This window comes from Oncorhynchus masou, chromosome 7, assembly GCF_036934945.1.
Source record: "Oncorhynchus masou masou isolate Uvic2021 chromosome 7, UVic_Omas_1.1, whole genome shotgun sequence".
NCBI lineage: Eukaryota > Metazoa > Chordata > Actinopteri > Salmoniformes > Salmonidae > Oncorhynchus > Oncorhynchus masou.
The window spans coordinates 3,936,749-3,954,912 of NC_088218.1; the positions used below are offsets into that span (position 1 = coordinate 3,936,749).

Consider the following 18,164-nt stretch of genomic DNA (forward strand, 5'->3'; position numbering starts at 1 on the left):
TTAGAAACTGTCAGTAACTTCAAGACAATGTATGTTATAGTTGTAGAACAAAGGCAATGTTATGTTTGAGATAGTAGCCCATCTGCCGTGCGATAGCTGGCCCACTGACGTACACTGTACCCTTCTATCCACCAATCTGTGTATAAAGGACAAGATACACGCTGCAGTTATGACTCTGACCAAAGGGCGAAGACAGCTCTTATAGTTAGATATAGGTGAATAAGAAACTGAAGCGGTCTCAGTGTGACCGTAGAGGACATTCATACAGGATGTCTATGACCAGGCTTCTTCTAGTGGGACTGATTGCTGTGGCCTGTGTGACAGCACAGTCAGACTTAGAGAGAAGGGCACAGGAGTTTCTGGACCAGTTTGATGGGAACGCTACTCATCTCATGTATCAGTATTCCCTGGCATCATGGGCGTACAACACAGATATTTCCCAGGAGAATTTAGACAAACTGGTGAGTTTTCTGGTAGATTTAAAGTGGCACTAATGAAAGGCAGAGTTTCAAAGCCATCTTCAGAGACCTCCTATGGCTTATAGCTGGGGAGACACAAGACTGAATTGAGAAACACGGTGGATCTATGGTTCTGGCTCTGAACAATGTCAATAATGGTATATTGCTGTCAATGTTGGATCAGTAGGCTACATCTCAACACATAACTCCAGACAGACAACTAGTTATTTGATATTGTCTATTGTATTGTATTGCTAATACTATGAATCAAATGTAATTTCTGTCAATGTTTTGTTAATGGTTTCAGGGTGTACAGAGCGCAATCTGGGGAGAATACTACAGCACAGTATCCAAGGAGTCGGAGAAGTTTCCAATCGATCAGATCAGTGATCCGTTGATCAAACTCCAGCTGATTTCCCTCCAGGACAAGGGCTCTGGGGTCTTGTCCGCAGACAAAGCGGCACATGTAAGACACATTCTTTCACTGCTGTCTCTGATGTTTTTCTCCTCTTGATTTGAATGATTTAACCTTTTAAAATCACAATTCACCAACATGTGGGTGCCATGCATTTCAAATCATTGACGAGAGGACTTCTTTCCATTGTGGTTCTCTTTGGAGTCTACGTGTAAGATAGCTTTTCTTTCTGTCCTCATCTCTTCTATTAGTCTGACTGTCCTCATCTCTTCTATTAGTCTGACTGTCCTCATCGCCTCTATTAGTCTGACTGTCCTCATCTCTTCTATTAGTCTGACTGTCCTCATCTCTTCTATTAGTCTGCCTGTCCTCATCGCCTCTATTAGTCTGACTGTCCTCATCTCTTCTATTAGTCTGACTGTCCTCATCTCTTCTATTAGTCTGACTGTCCTCATCTCTTCTATTACAGGCTAGTCAAATACTCAGGCAACATAGCATAACATGTTGTTGTTGTTTTTGTTGTTGTTGATGTTGTTGTTAATGTTGTTGTTGTTAATGTTGTTGTTGTTGTTGATGTTGTTAATGTTGTTGTTGATGTTGTTAATGTTGTTGTTGATGTTGTTAATGTTGTTGTTGATGTTGTTAATGTTGTTGTTGATGTTGTTGTTGTTGTTGTTGTACTTCATGTCAGCTGAACAAAGTGATGAATAAGATGAGCTCCATCTACAGTACAGGCACGGTGTGCAAGAGAGAAGACCCCTTCGACTGTCAAACTTTGGAGCCAGGTAAAGGCCAGAGTCCCACATGGCCCTGGGGGAAAGTAGGACACTAAGTAATGAATAGGGTGCCATTTGGTATGGGTACAAAGTACCAACTGTCGGCTCGGCTGTGGCAACCTGACTTTACGACCGACTGCCCTTTTACGGATGTCCAAGGTCATTGACTGAGTCCCAAACGGCAAACTATTCCCTATATAGGGCACTACTTTTGACCAGGGCCCTAATAGTGTCAAACGTAGAGCAAAATATAGGGTAAAAAGTAGTGCACTATTTAGGGTCAAAGGTAGTGTACTAAATTGTGTACCAGTGGGATGCAGACCCTAGACTTGAATAAAAACTGTATATCTCAAGACTACTAGTCACTCTGTCAGATACTTCAACAACAAAAAGCCCTGCCGAAAAACTCCCCTAGTTTTGAAGGAATAGTATTTCTTGTAAAAGGTGTCTCCTCACTTCAGGTTTTGGATGTCTTGGTGAAGGAGATGGCTTCAGAAATCTGAGGTCAGATAGTGGTTTAATGTTGCGTATGAAAAAAGGAACCCCAGCTCAATGATATTCCTGTATGCGAGGATACATAAAATAATAACAAAAATACTTGGGAATGGACAAGAATACCGGTGTGCTGGAGTTTCTATTTCCAATATGAACTAGCCTTTTGTCAACTGGTTTACTGCTGTGTCTAATGTCTAGGGCTGGAGAGTGTAATGGCCAACATGGACAGTGACTACTATGAGCGTCTACATGTATGGGAGGGCTGGAGAGTGGAGGTAGGGAAGAAGATGAGGCCTCTGTATGAAGACTATGTGGACCTTAAGAACGAAGCTGCCAAACTCAATGGTAGACCTACTAATACTACTACTACTACAACTACTATACTACTACTACTACTACTACTATACTGCTACTACTACTACTGCTACTACTACTACTACTACTACTACTACTATACTGCTATTACTACGAGTACTACTACTATACTGCTACTACTACTACTACTACAAGTACTACTACTATACTACTACTACTACTACTATACTGCTAATATTACTATGAGTACTACTACTACTACTACTACTATACTGCTACTACTACTACTACTATACTGCTACTACTACTACTACTGCTACTACTACTACTACTACTACTACTACTATACTGCTATTACTACGAGTACTACTACTATACTGCTACTACTACTACTATAACTACTACGAGTACTACTACTATACTGCTACTACTACTACTACTACTACTACTACTACTATACTGCTAATATTACTACGAGTACTACTACTATACTGCTACTACTACTACTACTACTATACTGCTACTACTACTACTATACTGCTATTATTATAACGAGTACTACTACTACTACACTACCATACTACTACTGTGCATCTACTATACTACTACTACTACTACTATTATAGTGCTACTCCTACTACTACTACTAGTATTATAGTGCTACTCCTACTACTACTACTACTATACTAGTACTACTACTAATACTATTACTACTATATTACTGCTACTACTACTACTACTACTAATACTATTACTCCTATATTACTACTACTACTATTATATTACTATTACTACTACTACTATATTACTACTACTACTATACTACTACTACTACTACATTGCTACTATATTACTACTACTACTACTGTACTACTACTGCTGCTAGTGTATTACTACTATACTACTACTACTACTACTACTACTACATTACTATACCACTACTAATATATTACTACTATACTACTACTATCTTACTATACTACAAATAATATATTACCAATATACTACTACTATATTGCTACTATACTACTACTGCACACCTACTATACTACAAATAATATATTACCAATATACTACTACTATATTACTACTATACTACTACTGCACAACTACTATACAACTACTACAAACCTGTCCAACTACTACTACTATATCTATCGCCACAGATTATGAGGACTACGGAGATTATTGGCGGTCCAACTATGAAACTATGGATGACAGCCCATACAACTACGCCAGGGGCCAACTGATGACCGATGTGAGGCGCATTTACACAGAGGTACGTTGTGGACTGTTGTGGTGCTTCAACGACACTGAGCTTTTCTCACATACAAATTAAATGTATTGTATGTAGCAAAAAAACACTTTTAATAAAATATTATTTATACTATTTTGTATTATTGGATGCATTTGTTATTGTATATATTACTGTATTGTACAAGTTAGGGGTTTTACTTTCTAATTGTAATCCGTTACAGTTACTAGTTACCTGTCCAATATTGTAATCAGTAATGCAAATTTTGGATTACCCAAGTGTCACGGATGTGAAACGGCTCATTAAGTTAGCGGTGGTGCGCGCAAAATAGCGTTTCAATTGGTGACGTCACTTGCTCTGAGACCTTGAAGTTGTAGTTCCCATTGCTCGCCGCGGCGTTGGTGGACCGATGGGTAACGATGCTTCGTGGGTAACTGTTGTTGATGTGTGCAGAGGGTCCCTGGTTCGCGCCCGGGTATGGGCGAGGGGACGGTCTAAAGTTATACTCTTACACAAACTCAGTAACGTAATCCGAATACCTTTAGACACTTAAGAAGCACAGGTTAGCGTTTTTTCGTCATGAATCTTCTTATGGAGGCAGCGCTGCAAAGTGGTCACTAGCTTCCACAGCCACAAAGTCATCAAATCTGATTTTAAACCTAACCCTAACCTTAACCACACTGCTAACCCATAATGTCTAACCCTAACCTTAAATTAAGGATATAGCCCATCTAGCTGAAATCGCTCAGTTCTGCCTCCAGGACAAGACTCATCCCAATAAACGTCAACCATTTTATTAACGTCAATCTGTTTAGGAGGCATTAGAAGAAGACAAAAAATAATATTACCAATTGAACAACATCAACTGCAGGATAAGTTCATGTTAAAGTTTACATAGCTGGCCATATATGGATGTTACAATGTACTTCATGGGTTGGTTTTGTAGACTTCTTCTCACCCATTGCGTTCTACTACTGTATAGAATATAATAGGATTAGGCTGTATCTTTACATTAAACACCAGAGTCTGCCAGATTTCCTGTCATCCCAATTCATTTAATACCCCTTTTTCTTAAAGAATAGGGCTTGGAAATATGGAAATATAGATTAGTCAAATAGTTTTACCCGAGTATTACGCCGATTCTGTTGCAAAACGTTTCTTAAACGGAAGCAAACTGGACGAAACGGGGAGGGACCGACCTGAATTTGTCCAATAGAAACTATTGTTTTGCTCTGTTTGCTTCCGTTTGGTTCTGTCACAAAAACCACGATTGATAGGCAGCTTAAACTTCTTATATTCAACCATTATTGGGTTAAAATACACACACACACACACATATATATATATATTTGTGAACAGCCACCCACATTCACAACATCCACAATCCGTAAGGCGCAAATAGCTAAATGAGAGCGCTGCAGTGTGATTCACATCCATGCGTTATGCAGCCTAGATATCAGTAATAAGTGATGTCCATATCGCCCGTTGAGCTACACCACTACTGTCGTCCTTACCTCCAAGCGTCTATTGAAGTTGGATAACCTTTGAATGCCGAGAGTAGTCACTCCATCAGAAGACATCGTTTAGACTGTAGCATACAAAAACATATTCCTGCGATCCATCAAACGCATTTGTTGTGTCATCATAGTGGTCTCTAATTTGTGGTCAGACTCGCTCAGGCAGAACAAATAAAAATGACCGAGGTAAAGACAGTTTGAAGTTGGATATTCGCGCTTTCAAACCTAAATAGCTTTCAAACCATTTGAGCCACAGCCTCCAAATAAGTGTCATGATGTTGGAAAAATTGCGCACACCAGATTTGGACATTGATTCGCTTTCCAAAGCTAATAAACATGTGGAAATGTGAGCAGCATTTTGTATTCCTAGTTGAATTAGTTAGGGAGCATAAACAAAGTACGAACTTTTTTTACATTTGAATTTCAATAGCTCCTTGGTCATGTGACCTATTGACTTCAAGCAGGGTTCAGAATATCCACTCAGTGTCCCTACACATTACACACCCTTTAGTTTGTCCATTTTTATCTCACAAGATTTTACATACATTTTCTAGATTAAAAATGTATATTTTACAGGCCTACATCTCTCACTTCGTTGGCGTGTCACCTCACCAAATCTGAATACCATGATGTTGACATATTTGCTATATTTGCTAGGACTTTTTTGTCGTCTAAACGTGTATTTGGTTTTACATGACTGAAAGGTGCGGAGGAACAGAAGTAAGCTGAGGCTTTTCCCCGTCTGTGACGAGCTTTGACATGCTTGTGTTTGAATGCCAAGGTGCAACATGGGTTGACCTTATTAAATTCAGAATACAGCAGGTCTGTCCGTGGCTGCTGTAGAATTGAGGGACCTGATAAGAGCTTTATTTCCTTCCACCTGTTCATCTTAATAGAAATGGAAAATGACTTTACTCCTGGTCTGGTCATTCTTTTAGCACGACTCACTTGTTCTGATCCTCTGTCTCCCCGGAGTACTCTTCGTCACTTTGTGCTTGTATGTCATCTTTCCTGTCCTCTAGAGTCTCTTCCTCACCTTCTGTCCCTCTGTCTCCGTAGTACTCTTCATCACTTTGTGCTTGTATGTCATCTTTCCTGTCCTCTAGAGTCTCTTCCTCACCTTCTGCCTCTCTGTCTCCGTAGTACTCTTCGTCACTTTGTGCTTGTCTGTCATCTTTCCTGTCCTCTAGAGTCTCTTCCTCACCTTCTGTTCCTCTGTCTCCCCGGAGTACTCTTCGTCACTTTGTGCTTGTATGTCATCTTTCCTGTCCTCTAGAGTCTCTTCCTCACCTTCTGTCCCTCTGTCTCCGTAGTACTCTTCATCACTTTGTGCTTGTATGTCATCTTTCCTGTCCTCTAGAGTCTCTTCCTCACCTTCTGTCTCTCTGCCTCTGGAGTAATGATCTCGTTGGTGTTGACTGAATTTCTGGCCATCATCAATATTTCCCTTTCCATTGTCGTCTTTATTTGGAATGTATTTTCCCAGTTAGAAATAGTAGGCCATGCATCAAATAACTATTTTCATCAGAAAAAACATACCCTCAAATGCAATATTGCATTTTGTATAAGTTGTCTGCAGGTGGCTTGTTGTGAATGCACTCAAATATCAAGTCATTATCAGGTTAACTGAGTTCTAATACTCAATGTAGAAGGATTTGTCTTCATGTCCAGTATATGAAAGTAATGCTATGAAAAGGATTCTTTCACGTTATCAAGCTCACTGAGACTGAGAAATCACTGCCTAATATTGGGATTAAAAAGAGCATATGAAACATTGTTTTTCATGAGGCCTACCTGTGCGCCTTCCTTTAGAACTTCTTTGGGATCAGTGCTGTCCTGGGAAATGTTCTTGTTACTTACAACCTCATGCTAATCGCATTAGCCTCCGTTAGCTCAACCGAGCCGCAGAAGGGACACTGATCCCGAGGAAGTTTTAAGCACCTCCCTCTGTTTCAACACCTCTCCCGTCCTTGTTCCAAACCACATGCAGCCATTTGCAGATCTTTTCAGTGTCCATGTGAAAGATATTTATTGCGAGGCTGGAACATTTGTTAACTTCAAAAAACATGTTTGTTTTTTTAACACCAATGTAAAATGAAGGCCTGCAAAGCTTACAGATTTAATCTAATAACATGAGATGAAAGTAAACAAACGTCAGAGTGTGCGATATGAAGGGACAGTCAGTGGACATTCTGAACCTGGTTCGAAGTCATTAGGTCACATGACCAAGGAGCTATTGACATTTTACATTTTAAAACATTAATGTAAAATCATGTGAGATGAAAATGGACCTGAACTATGTTTGAAGTCATTAGGTCACATGACCAAGGAGCTATTGAAATTTTATATTTAGAAACATTTAATGTAAAATCATATGAGATGAAAATGGACAAACTAAAGGGTGTGCAATTTGTGTCTATGCCATCGGGTTAGCTACAATCAGTTTTGAAAGTTGTAGGAGTAATGGTTAAAGAGCTATTGAAATGTGAAAAATTTGATTTGTCACTATGTTGACGCTCCCTAACTTTCTGTTGGAGACGTAAGGAAAACTACAGGCGAATGAATATCTGTCGAATAACCAACCTGAAACTGTCGTAACCTCGGTTTAAAAAAGTGTCCCTTTTTTTCAATGCTAATTTGAATGTCATTGAGAAAGGTGTCAAATAATTTGTTTGTTTCCTTTCTGAATATAAAAGTAATACTAGAAGTAATCATATCTGTATCTGTAATCTGATTACAATATTTTTTCTGGTAACACAACGAATTAGAGTTAGATGTTTGGAATCCATTATATGTAATCCTTTACTCCCCAACCAGTATGCTTTATTTGCATTATGCAAATTGGACTTGCCACATCAAAGATATTGTGTTTTTATGTTTTATTGCACACTACCAACTCTATTGTGTCTTTCCAGATCCTCCCCCTCTACAAAGAGCTGCATGCCTATGTGAGGTCTAAGCTGCAGGCCAAACACCCTGAACACATCCACCCAGAGGGGGGCCTACCTGCACATCTACTGGGTAAGGTCACTGGACAGGGCTCAGCTTTCACTCCAAAACTGCTGGAACATGACTGAGTCAGTTTATGAAGGTCTTCTCTCTCTCTGTCCCCCTCTCTCTCTCTCTCTCTCTCTCTCTGTCCCCTCTCTCCGTCTCTCTCTCTCTGTGTCCCCTCTCTCTGTCTCTCTCTCTCTCTCTCTCTCTCTCTCTCTCTCTCTGTCCCCCTCTCTCTCTCTCTCTCTCTCTGTCCCCCTCTCTATGCCTCTCTCTCTCTCTCTCTCTCTCTCTCTCTCTCTCTCTCTCTCTCTCTCTCTCTCTCTCTCTCTCTGCTCTCTCTTTCTCTCTCTCTCTGTCCCCTCTCTCTCTGTCTCTCTCTCTCTGTCCCCCTCTCTCTGTCTCTCTGTCTCTCTCTCTCTCTCTCTCTCTTTCTCTCTCTGTCTCTCTCTCTGTCTCTCTCTCTCTGTCTGCCTCTCTGTCTCTCTCTCTCTGTCTGCCTCTCTGTCTCTCTCTCTCTGTGTCTCTGTCTCTCTGTCTCTCTGTGTCTCTGTCTCTCATTACCTTTTTCAGGTGACATGTGGGGAAGGTTTTGGACAGGTCTTTACCCCATCTCAACCCCTTTTCCAGAGAAAACCGATATTGATGTGACGAACGCTATGATCGAACAGGTTGAGTGAAAATAAATCATGACCTGCTATCGTATGTATCCAACATAAACCTTGAAAATTGTAGACTATGAATCGTGGGTTGCATCTGAAGGAAACAAGTGTAACTTTAATAGTGACTTCTGCTACTTTCAATTCTTACCTCCTAAAATACCCTGTGAGTTAATCACCTTTTCTGTCATTCCCAGAAATGGCCTAAGGACAGACTGTTCCAAGAAGCAGAGAAGTTTTTCATGTCGGTGGGTCTATACAAGATGTTCGACAACTTCTGGAAGGACTCTATGCTGGAGAAACCTACTGATGGCAGGAAGGTGGTGTGCCACCCTACAGCCTGGGACATGGGGAACAGAGAGGACTTCAGGTAACAGGAATCATATCCATCCTGCATTTAACTAGCCTAGCGGTTAAGAGCATTGGGCCAGTAACCAAAAGGTTGCTGGTTCGACTCCCTGAGCAGGCAAGGTGGAGGCACTTAACCTCCAACAACAACTGCTCCCCGGGCGTTGATGACGTGGAAGGCGATTAAGGTCGGCCCTCCGCTCCTCTCTGATTCAGAGGGTTGGGTTAAATGTGGAAGACACGTTTCAGTTGAATGCATTCAGTTGGACAACTGGCTAGGTTTCCCCCTTTCCCTTTACGAAGCCCAGGACATGCAGAGTGACAAGCTTTACGGAGGGACAGAGAGGACTTCAGGTAACATGAATCATGTTCCTACTGTATTTATCCCTGGGCACGCAGTAAGTAGAGCCTTAGGGAGGGACAGAGAGGACTTCAGGTAACAGGAATCATGTTCCTACTGTATTTATCCCTGGACACGCAGTAAGTAGAGCCTTAGGGAGGGACAGAGAGGACTTCAGGTAACAGGAATCATGTTCCTACTGTATTTATCCCTGGACACGCAGTAAGTAGAGCCTTAGGGAGGGACAGAGAGGACTTCAGGTAACATGAATCATGTTCCTACTGTATTTATCCCTGGACACGCAGTAAGTAGAGCCTTAGGGAGGGACAGAGAGACTGCAGGCACTAACTACTGATATAGAATTCATATCCTGTTAGTCACAGCAGCATGTCATAAAGATATGAAGGAATTCTGTTGTGAAACAGAAGTCATCAAGGTAAAAATCCACAGCACGTTGAACTGCTTTTCAAAATGCTGTACACACATGTAGAATTAAATCTGAGGGAGTTGATCGGATTTTGTAGGCTATACCTCCTTATACTCAGCATCAATTGTAATGATTAAATATTCATCATAAATATGAACTTATTATACGGTATTGTACTGTATTATATACTGTATTATACTGTATTATGTATTATAACGTATTATACTGTATTATATACTGTATTATACTGTATTATGTATTATAACGTATTATACTGTATTATATACTGTATTATATACTGTATTACTGTATTATACTGTATTATGTATTATAACGTATTATACTGTATTATATACTGTATTACTGTATTATACTGTATTATATATTGTATTACTGTATTATACTGTATTATATACTGTATTATGTATTATAACGTATTATACTGTATTATACTGTATTATATACTGTATTATACTGTATTATATACTGTATTATACTGTATTATGTATTATAACATGTTATACTGTATTATGTATTATAACATATTATACTGTATTATATACTGTATTATACTGTATTATATACTGTATTACTGTATTATGTATTATAACATGTTATACTGTATTATATATTATAACATATTATACTGTATTATATACTGTATTACTGTATTATACTGTATTATATATTATAATGTATTATACTGTATTATATATTATTATACTGTATGTATATACTGTATTACTGTATTATACTTATTATAATGTATTATACTGTATTATATACTGTATTACTGTATTATACTGTATTATATATTATAATGTATTATACTGTATTATACGTATTATAATGCATTATACTGTAGTATATTGTATTATTCTGTATTATACTGTTTTATAATGTATTATACCCTATTATACTGTATTTCCCTGACTTTGTCTACTTCTTAAATTTCCCCCATTTCCAGGATCAAGATGTGTACTGAGGTGAACATGGACCACTTCCTGACAGCGCACCATGAGATGGGACACAACCAGTACCAGATGGCCTACAGGAACCTGTCCTACCTGCTGAGAGACGGGGCTAACGAGGGCTTCCACGAGGCTGTGGGGGAGATCATGTCCCTGTCCGCTGCCACCCCCAAACACCTGAAGGCCCTGGGACTCCTGCCAGACGACTTCGTCGAGGATAAAGGTGACACCTGAGTCAGGGGTAGGGGCAGGTAGTGGTAGAAGCAGATCTAGATCTGAGGATAACAGTTAGACAACAGTTGTTGTTGTTGTTATAGCTGGTCTATGGAATACCTGAGTTACACCTGAACAGAATAGGGGTCAGCGACAGGGTCAGGAATAGGGTCAGGGTCAGGGTCAGGGTCAGGGTCAGGGTCATGGACACGGATAGGGTCAGGGTCAGGGTCAGGGACAGGGTCAGGGTCAGGGTCAGGGTCAGGGACACGGATAGGGTCAGGGTCAGGGACAGGGTCAGGGTCAGGGTCAGGGTCAGGGACAGGGTCAGGGTCAGGGTCAGGGTCATGGACACGGATAGGGTCAGGGTCAGGGACAGGGTCAGGGTCAGGGTCAGGGTCATGGACACGGATAGGGTCAGGGTCAGGGACAGGGTCAGGGTCAGGGACAGGGTCAGGGTCAGGGTCAGGGTCATGGGGATAGGGTCAGGGTCAGGGACAGGGTCAGGGTCATGGGACAGGGACAGGACAGAGCCAGGGTCAGGGACAGGGTCAGGGACAGGGTCAGGGACAGGGTCAGGGTCAGGGTCAGGGACAGGGTCAGGGTCAGGGTCATGGACACGGATAGGGTCAGGGTCAGGGACAGGCCAGGGTCAGGGTCATGGTCAGGGACAGGGTCAGGGTCAGGGCCAGGGCCAGGGTCAGGGTCAGGGTCAGTGCCAGGGTCAGGGACAGGGACATGGACAGGGTCAGGGTCAGGGACAGGGCCAGGGCCAGGGTCAGGACAGGGACAGGGACAGGGACAGGGTCAGGGACAGGGACAGGGAAGGGACAGAGACAGGGTCAGGGACAGGGACAGGGACAGGGACAGGGCCAAGGTCAGGACAGGGACACAGGGTCAGGGTCAGGGACAGGGTCAGGGCCAGGGCCAGGGACAGGGCCAGGGCACAGGGCCAGGGTCAGGACAGATTCCAGGGTCAGGACAGGGACAGGGACAGGGACAGGGACAGGGACAGGGACAGGGATTGATACTGAGGACAGGGCCAAGGTCAGGACAGGGCCAGGGTCAGGGACATGGCTCCAGGGTCAGGGACAGGGCCAGGGTCAGGGAGGGTCAGGACAGGGACAGGGTCAGGGTCAGGGTCAGGGCCAAGGTCAGGACAGGGCCAGGGCTCAGGGTCAAGGACAGGGACAGGACAAATTCAGGGAAAGGCCAGGGCAGGACAAATCTACATGTATATCATGGGGATAATTAACACTGAGTCAGGACAGAGTCAGGGTCAGGGACAGGGTCAGGGTCAGGGACAGGGACAGGGACAGGGTCAGGGGAGGACACGGATAGGGTCAGGGTCAGGGACAGGGTCAGGACAGAGCCAGGGTCAGGGACAGGGTCAGGGTCAGGGTCAGGGACAGGGACAGGGACAGGGACAGGGACAGGGACAGGGACAGGGCTCAGGGTCAGGGACAGGGTCAGGGTCAGGGAGAGGGACAGGACAGAGCCAGGGTCAGGGTCAGGGTCAGGGACAGGGCCAGGGTCAGGGCTGTGTTGTAGGTTTTGTTTCACGTTGTTTCATCAAAATAGCTCCTCTAGTGACTCCCTGTCTCGGATAACACCCGAAGGAAGGCCCTACTCTTTGTCAGCATTCTAGATGTACCCTCTCTCAAACAGCACTTCTTCCTCCCGCTCCAATGCAGAGACTGAGATCAACTTCCTGATGAAGCAGGCCCTGACCATCGTGGCCACCCTGCCTTTCACCTACATGCTGGAGGAGTGGAGGTGGCAGGTCTTCCTGGGGACCATCCCCAAGGACCAGTGGATGCAGCGCTGGTGGGAGATGAAGTAAGGAAGGACCTCTTCTGGAGCTTCCTTCAGCTTGTCATAGGTCACAGTTGATTTAGCTTTAGCTGATGGGAGATAAAGTAAGGAAGGACCTCTTCTGGAGCTCCTCAGCTTGTCATAGGTCACAGTTGATTTAGCTTTAGCTGATGGGAGATAAAGTAAGGAAGGACCTCTTCTAGAGCTCATTCAGCTTGTCATAGGTCACAGTTGATTTAGCTTTAGCTGATAGGAGATAAAGTAAGGAAGGACCTCTTCTGGAGCTTCCTCAGCTTGTCATAGGTCACAGTTGATTTAGCTTTAGCTGATGGGAGATAAAGAATCGCAAACAATATATCAGTGTTGTATATCAATGTAAAGAAGCAGCTCTAGTGGAGGTTTAGTGTTTTAACCTCATAGTTGGTTTCGCAATACACTATAGGGACATTACAATGCTAACTATTGATGCTAACTCTGTTACCAGGAGGGATATGGTTGGTGTAGTGGAGCCCTTACCCAGAGATGAGACATACTGTGACCCGCCTGCTCTGTTCCACGTGTCCGGAGACTACTCCTTCATCAGGTCTCATCTCAATATCCCTCACATCCAGCCATTCTCAACACACATCACATCCAGCCATTTTCACTACCCCTCACATCCAGCCATTCTCAACACCCCTCACATCCAGCCATTCTCAACACCCCTCACATCCAGCCATTCTCAACACCCCTCACATCCAGCCATTCTCAACACCCCTCACATCCAGCCATTCTCAACACCCCTCACATCCAGCCATTCTCACTACCCCTCACATCCAGCCATTCTCAACACCCCTCACATCCAGCCATTCTCACTACCGCCATCAAATCCAGCCATTCTCTACACATCCAGCCATTCACATCCAGCCATTCTCACTACCCCTCACATCCAGCCATTCTCAACACCCTCACATCCAGCCATTCTCACTACCCCTCACATCCAGCCATTCTCAACACCCCTCACATCCAGCCATTCTCACTACCCCTCACATCCAGCCATTCTCACTACCCCTCACATCCAGCCATTCTCAACACCCCTCACATCCAGCCATTCTCACTACCCCTCACATCCAGCCATTCTCAACACCCCTCACATCCAGCCATTCTCACTACCCCTCACATCCAGCCATTCTCAACACCCCTCACATCCAGCCATTCTCACTACCCCTCACATCCAGCCATTCTCACTACCCCTCACATCCAGCCATTCTCACAACCCCTCACATCCAGCCATTCTCAACACCCCTCACATCCAGCCATTCTCACTACCCCTCACATCCAGCCATTCTCAACACCCCTCACATCCAGCCATTCTCACTACCCCTCACATCCAGCCATTTAGCTTTAGGTGGTGGGAGATGATGAAGCATAGACATGTATTTGACCCAGGACTGTCTCTGTCTGTCATAGATACTTCACCAGGACATGTACTGTATCTGACCCAGGACTGTCTCTGTCTGTCATAGATACTTCACCAGGACATGTACTGTACTTGACCCAGGACTGTCTCTGTCATAGATACTTCACCAGGACATGTACTGTATCTGACCCAGGACTGTCTCTGTCATAGATACTTCACCAGGACATGTACTGTACTTGACCCAGGACTGTCTCTGTCATAGATACTTCACCAGGACATGTACTGTATCTGACCCAGGACTGTCTCTCTCTGTCATAGATACTTCACCAGGACATGTACTGTACTTGACCCAGGACTGTCTCTCTCTGTCATAGATACGTCACCAGGACATGTACTGTATCTGACCCAGGACTGTCTCTGTCTGTCATAGATACTTCACCAGGACATGTACTGTACTTGACCCAGGACTGTCTCTCTCTGTCATAGATACGTCACCAGGACATGTACTGTATCTGACCCAGGACTGTCTCTGTCATAGATACTTCACCAGGACATGTACTGTATCTGACCCAGGACTGTCTCTGTCATAGATACTTCACCAGGACATGTACTGTATCTGACCCAGGACTGTCTCTCTCTGTCATAGATACTTCACCAGGACATGTACTGTACTTGACCCAGGACTGTCTCTCTCTGTCATAGATACGTCACCAGGACATGGACTGTCTCTGTCTGTCATAGATACTTCACCAGGACATGTACTGTACTTGACCCAGGACTGTCTCTCTCTGTCATAGATACGTCACCAGGACATGTACTGTATCTGACCCAGGACTGTCTCTGTCATAGATACTTCACCAGGACATGTACTGTATCTGACCCAGGACTGTCTCTGTCATAGATACTTCACCAGGACATGTACTGTATCTGACCCAGGACTGTCTCTGTCATAGATACTTCACCAGGACTATCTATCAGTTCCAGTTCCAGAAGGCTCTCTGTGAGGCAGCTGGCCACTCTGGACCCTTATTCAAGTGTGACATCACCAACTCTACAGCAGCCGGGGACAAGCTCAGGTGCTCCTACCAAATCTGTTTGTTGTTGCGTCTGTCATGTCTACTTCTAAGAATGCTGAATGGCCAATGAACAAGTAAACAAACTAACAACCACATCTCATTTTACAGGACGATGCTGGAGTTCGGGAGGTCAAAGTCGTGGACCAGAGCCCTGGAGACGATTTCAGGAAATGCCCAGATGGACTCCGCCCCTCTCCTGGACTACTTCAAGGACCTCCATGTTTGGCTAATAGAAGAAAACAGGAAGAACAACAGGAAGCCAGGATGGAGAGCAGCTGAGGACCCATGTGAGTACCTATAGAGTAGTGTCCCTATCCATACTAGGGCACTATCTAGTGTGCATAGCCAATATATCGCTTCACACAAAGTAGTACAAACGTACAGTGGACCCATGTGAGTCCAGATTCTGTATCGAGCTCACTATCCAGTATGCATAGTCAATACATCGCTCCATACTATGTTCTATGCAATTTTAGATGTAGTTAAAAGTGATATATTCTATAAATAATGCATACTTCCTATCTGTTCAACAGTCTCAGAGAATGCCTACAAAGTGAGGTTGAGTCTGAAAGCAGCTATGGGTGACAAGGCAGTGAGTACACGAAGCTGAACGTGGTTGTTAAACAGCTCCACTACCTTTTCATTTGGACAATCTCTTCATATAAACCAGTTGAACTGACTTGAATTGTTTCTCTTCCAGTACATGTGGAACGCCAACGAGATGTACCTGTTCAAAGCCAACATGGCCTACGCCATGAGACAGTATTACCTTGAGGTCAACAAGACGGCAGCTCTTTTCACGTAAGTGTTTCACAATGGGGAGGCAGGGTAGCCTAGTGGTTAGAGAGTTGGACTAGCAACCAAAAGGTTGCAAGTTCAAATCCCCAAGCTGACAAGGTACAAATCTGTCATTCTGCCCCTGAACAGACAGTTAACCCACTGTTCCTAGGCCATCATTGAAAATAAGAATTTGTTCTTAACTGACTTGCCTAGTAAAATAAAGGTAAAAAAATAAAAGTCCACCTAGTCATCACACACTCTCAGCTTTGCTTCTCTTTATGTCAGTCACTCCCATCACATTCCAGAATGAAAATGTATATATATTGTATTAATATTATTTATTAGAATCTTCTTGTGACATCACGTCATTTTATTATCTTTGTTCCAGGACAGAGAACATCCACACCTACAAGGAGACAGCCAGAATCTCTTTCTACTTTGTGGTGACTGACCCTGCCAACTCTGCCGTGGTCATTCCCAAAGCTGAGGTAGAGGCTGCTATCAGGTAAAGGAGTCAACCCTTGAACGTGAGCTGATTACACATGCTAAAACAACCTTTGCCCGATCATATCTGCCAAACTGATTGAGTGAGCGACACCACAAGACTGTCTGAAACAGAGTTATAACATTTTGTGTAGCATTCGTGATGTGGTTTCTGAAACTAAAGCCATAAACTGCTGCATTTTCCCACCAGCATTCAGTAAATCCTCTTATGGATGTTTTATTCCAGTATTTGTACATGAAACATTACCCATAACCCCATGACTCAAGCCATCGTTCATCTCACTAGGATGTCCAGAGGTCGAATCAATGACGCATTCAAACTGGACGATAAAACTCTGGAGTTCGAGGGTCTCCTAGCAACGCTGGCCCCGCCCGTGGAGCAGCCGGTCACCGTCTGGCTGGTGGTGTTTGGGGTGGTCATGGGACTGGTTTCAGAGACAGGAAGAAGTGAGTCTGGACCTTATAACAGGGATCATCTCTGGTTTCAGAGACAGGAAGAAGTGAGTCTGGACCTTATAACAGGGTCATCTCTGGTTTCAGAGACAGGAAGAAGTGAGTCTGGGCCTATTCATAACAGGGTTGATCATCTCTGGTTTCAGAGACAGGAAGAAGTGAGTCTGGACCTTATAACAGGGTTGATCATCTCTGGTTTCAGAGACAGGAAGAAGTGAGTCTGGACCTTATAACAGGGTTGATCATCTCTGGTTTCAGAGACAGGAAGAAGTGAGTCTGGGCCTTATAACAGGGTTGATCATCTCTGGTTTCAAGACAGGAAGTGAGTGATCATCTCTGGTTTCAGAGACAGGAAGAAGTGAGTCTGGACCTTATAACAGGGTTGATCATCTCTGGTTTCAGAGACAGGAAGAAGTGAGTCTGGACATTATAACAGGGTTGATCATCTCTGGTTTCAGAGACAGGAAGAAGTGAGTCTGGACCTTATAACAGGGTTGATCATCTCTGGTTTCAGAGACAGGAAGAAGTGAGTCTGGACCTTATAACAGGGTTGATCATCTCTGGTTTCAGAGACAGGAAGAAGTGAGTCTGGACCTTATAACAGGGTTGATCATCTCTGGTTTCAGAGACAGGAAGAAGTGAGTCTGGACCTTATAACAGGGTTGATCATCTCTGGTTTCAGAGACAGGAAGAAGTGAGTCTGGGCCTTACTTAACAGGGTTGATCATCTCTGGTTTCAGAGACAGGAAGAAGTGAGTCTGGACCTTATAACAGGGTTGATCATCTCTGGTTTCAGAGACAGGAAGAAGTGAGTCTGGACCTTATAACAGGGTTGATCATCTCTGGTTTCAGAGACAGGAAGAAGTGAGTCTGGACCTTATAACAGGGTTGATCATCTCTGGTTTCAGAGACAGGAAGAAGTGAGTCTGGACCTTATAACAGGGTTGATCATCT

At 43.5% G+C, this 18,164-nt stretch overlaps 1 protein-coding gene across 1 annotated transcript; it reads left to right on the forward strand.

Annotated features, from left to right (window-relative positions):
* The first annotated feature begins 219 nt into the window (after positions 1-219).
* Positions 220-17,484, forward strand: ace2 (angiotensin I converting enzyme 2). Its single transcript, XM_064970056.1, has 18 exons — positions 220-461; positions 766-924; positions 1,565-1,658; positions 2,343-2,489; positions 3,626-3,738; positions 8,147-8,252; positions 8,799-8,896; positions 9,082-9,254; positions 10,967-11,193; positions 12,878-13,022; positions 13,483-13,581; positions 15,351-15,473; positions 15,582-15,760; positions 16,007-16,065; positions 16,174-16,274; positions 16,642-16,758; positions 17,044-17,185; positions 17,413-17,484. Exons 1-18 carry the CDS (start codon positions 270-272, stop codon positions 17,482-17,484), a joined length of 2,346 nt encoding a protein of 781 aa, XP_064826128.1. The 5' UTR covers positions 220-269.
* Positions 17,485-18,164: the final 680 nt, after the last annotated feature.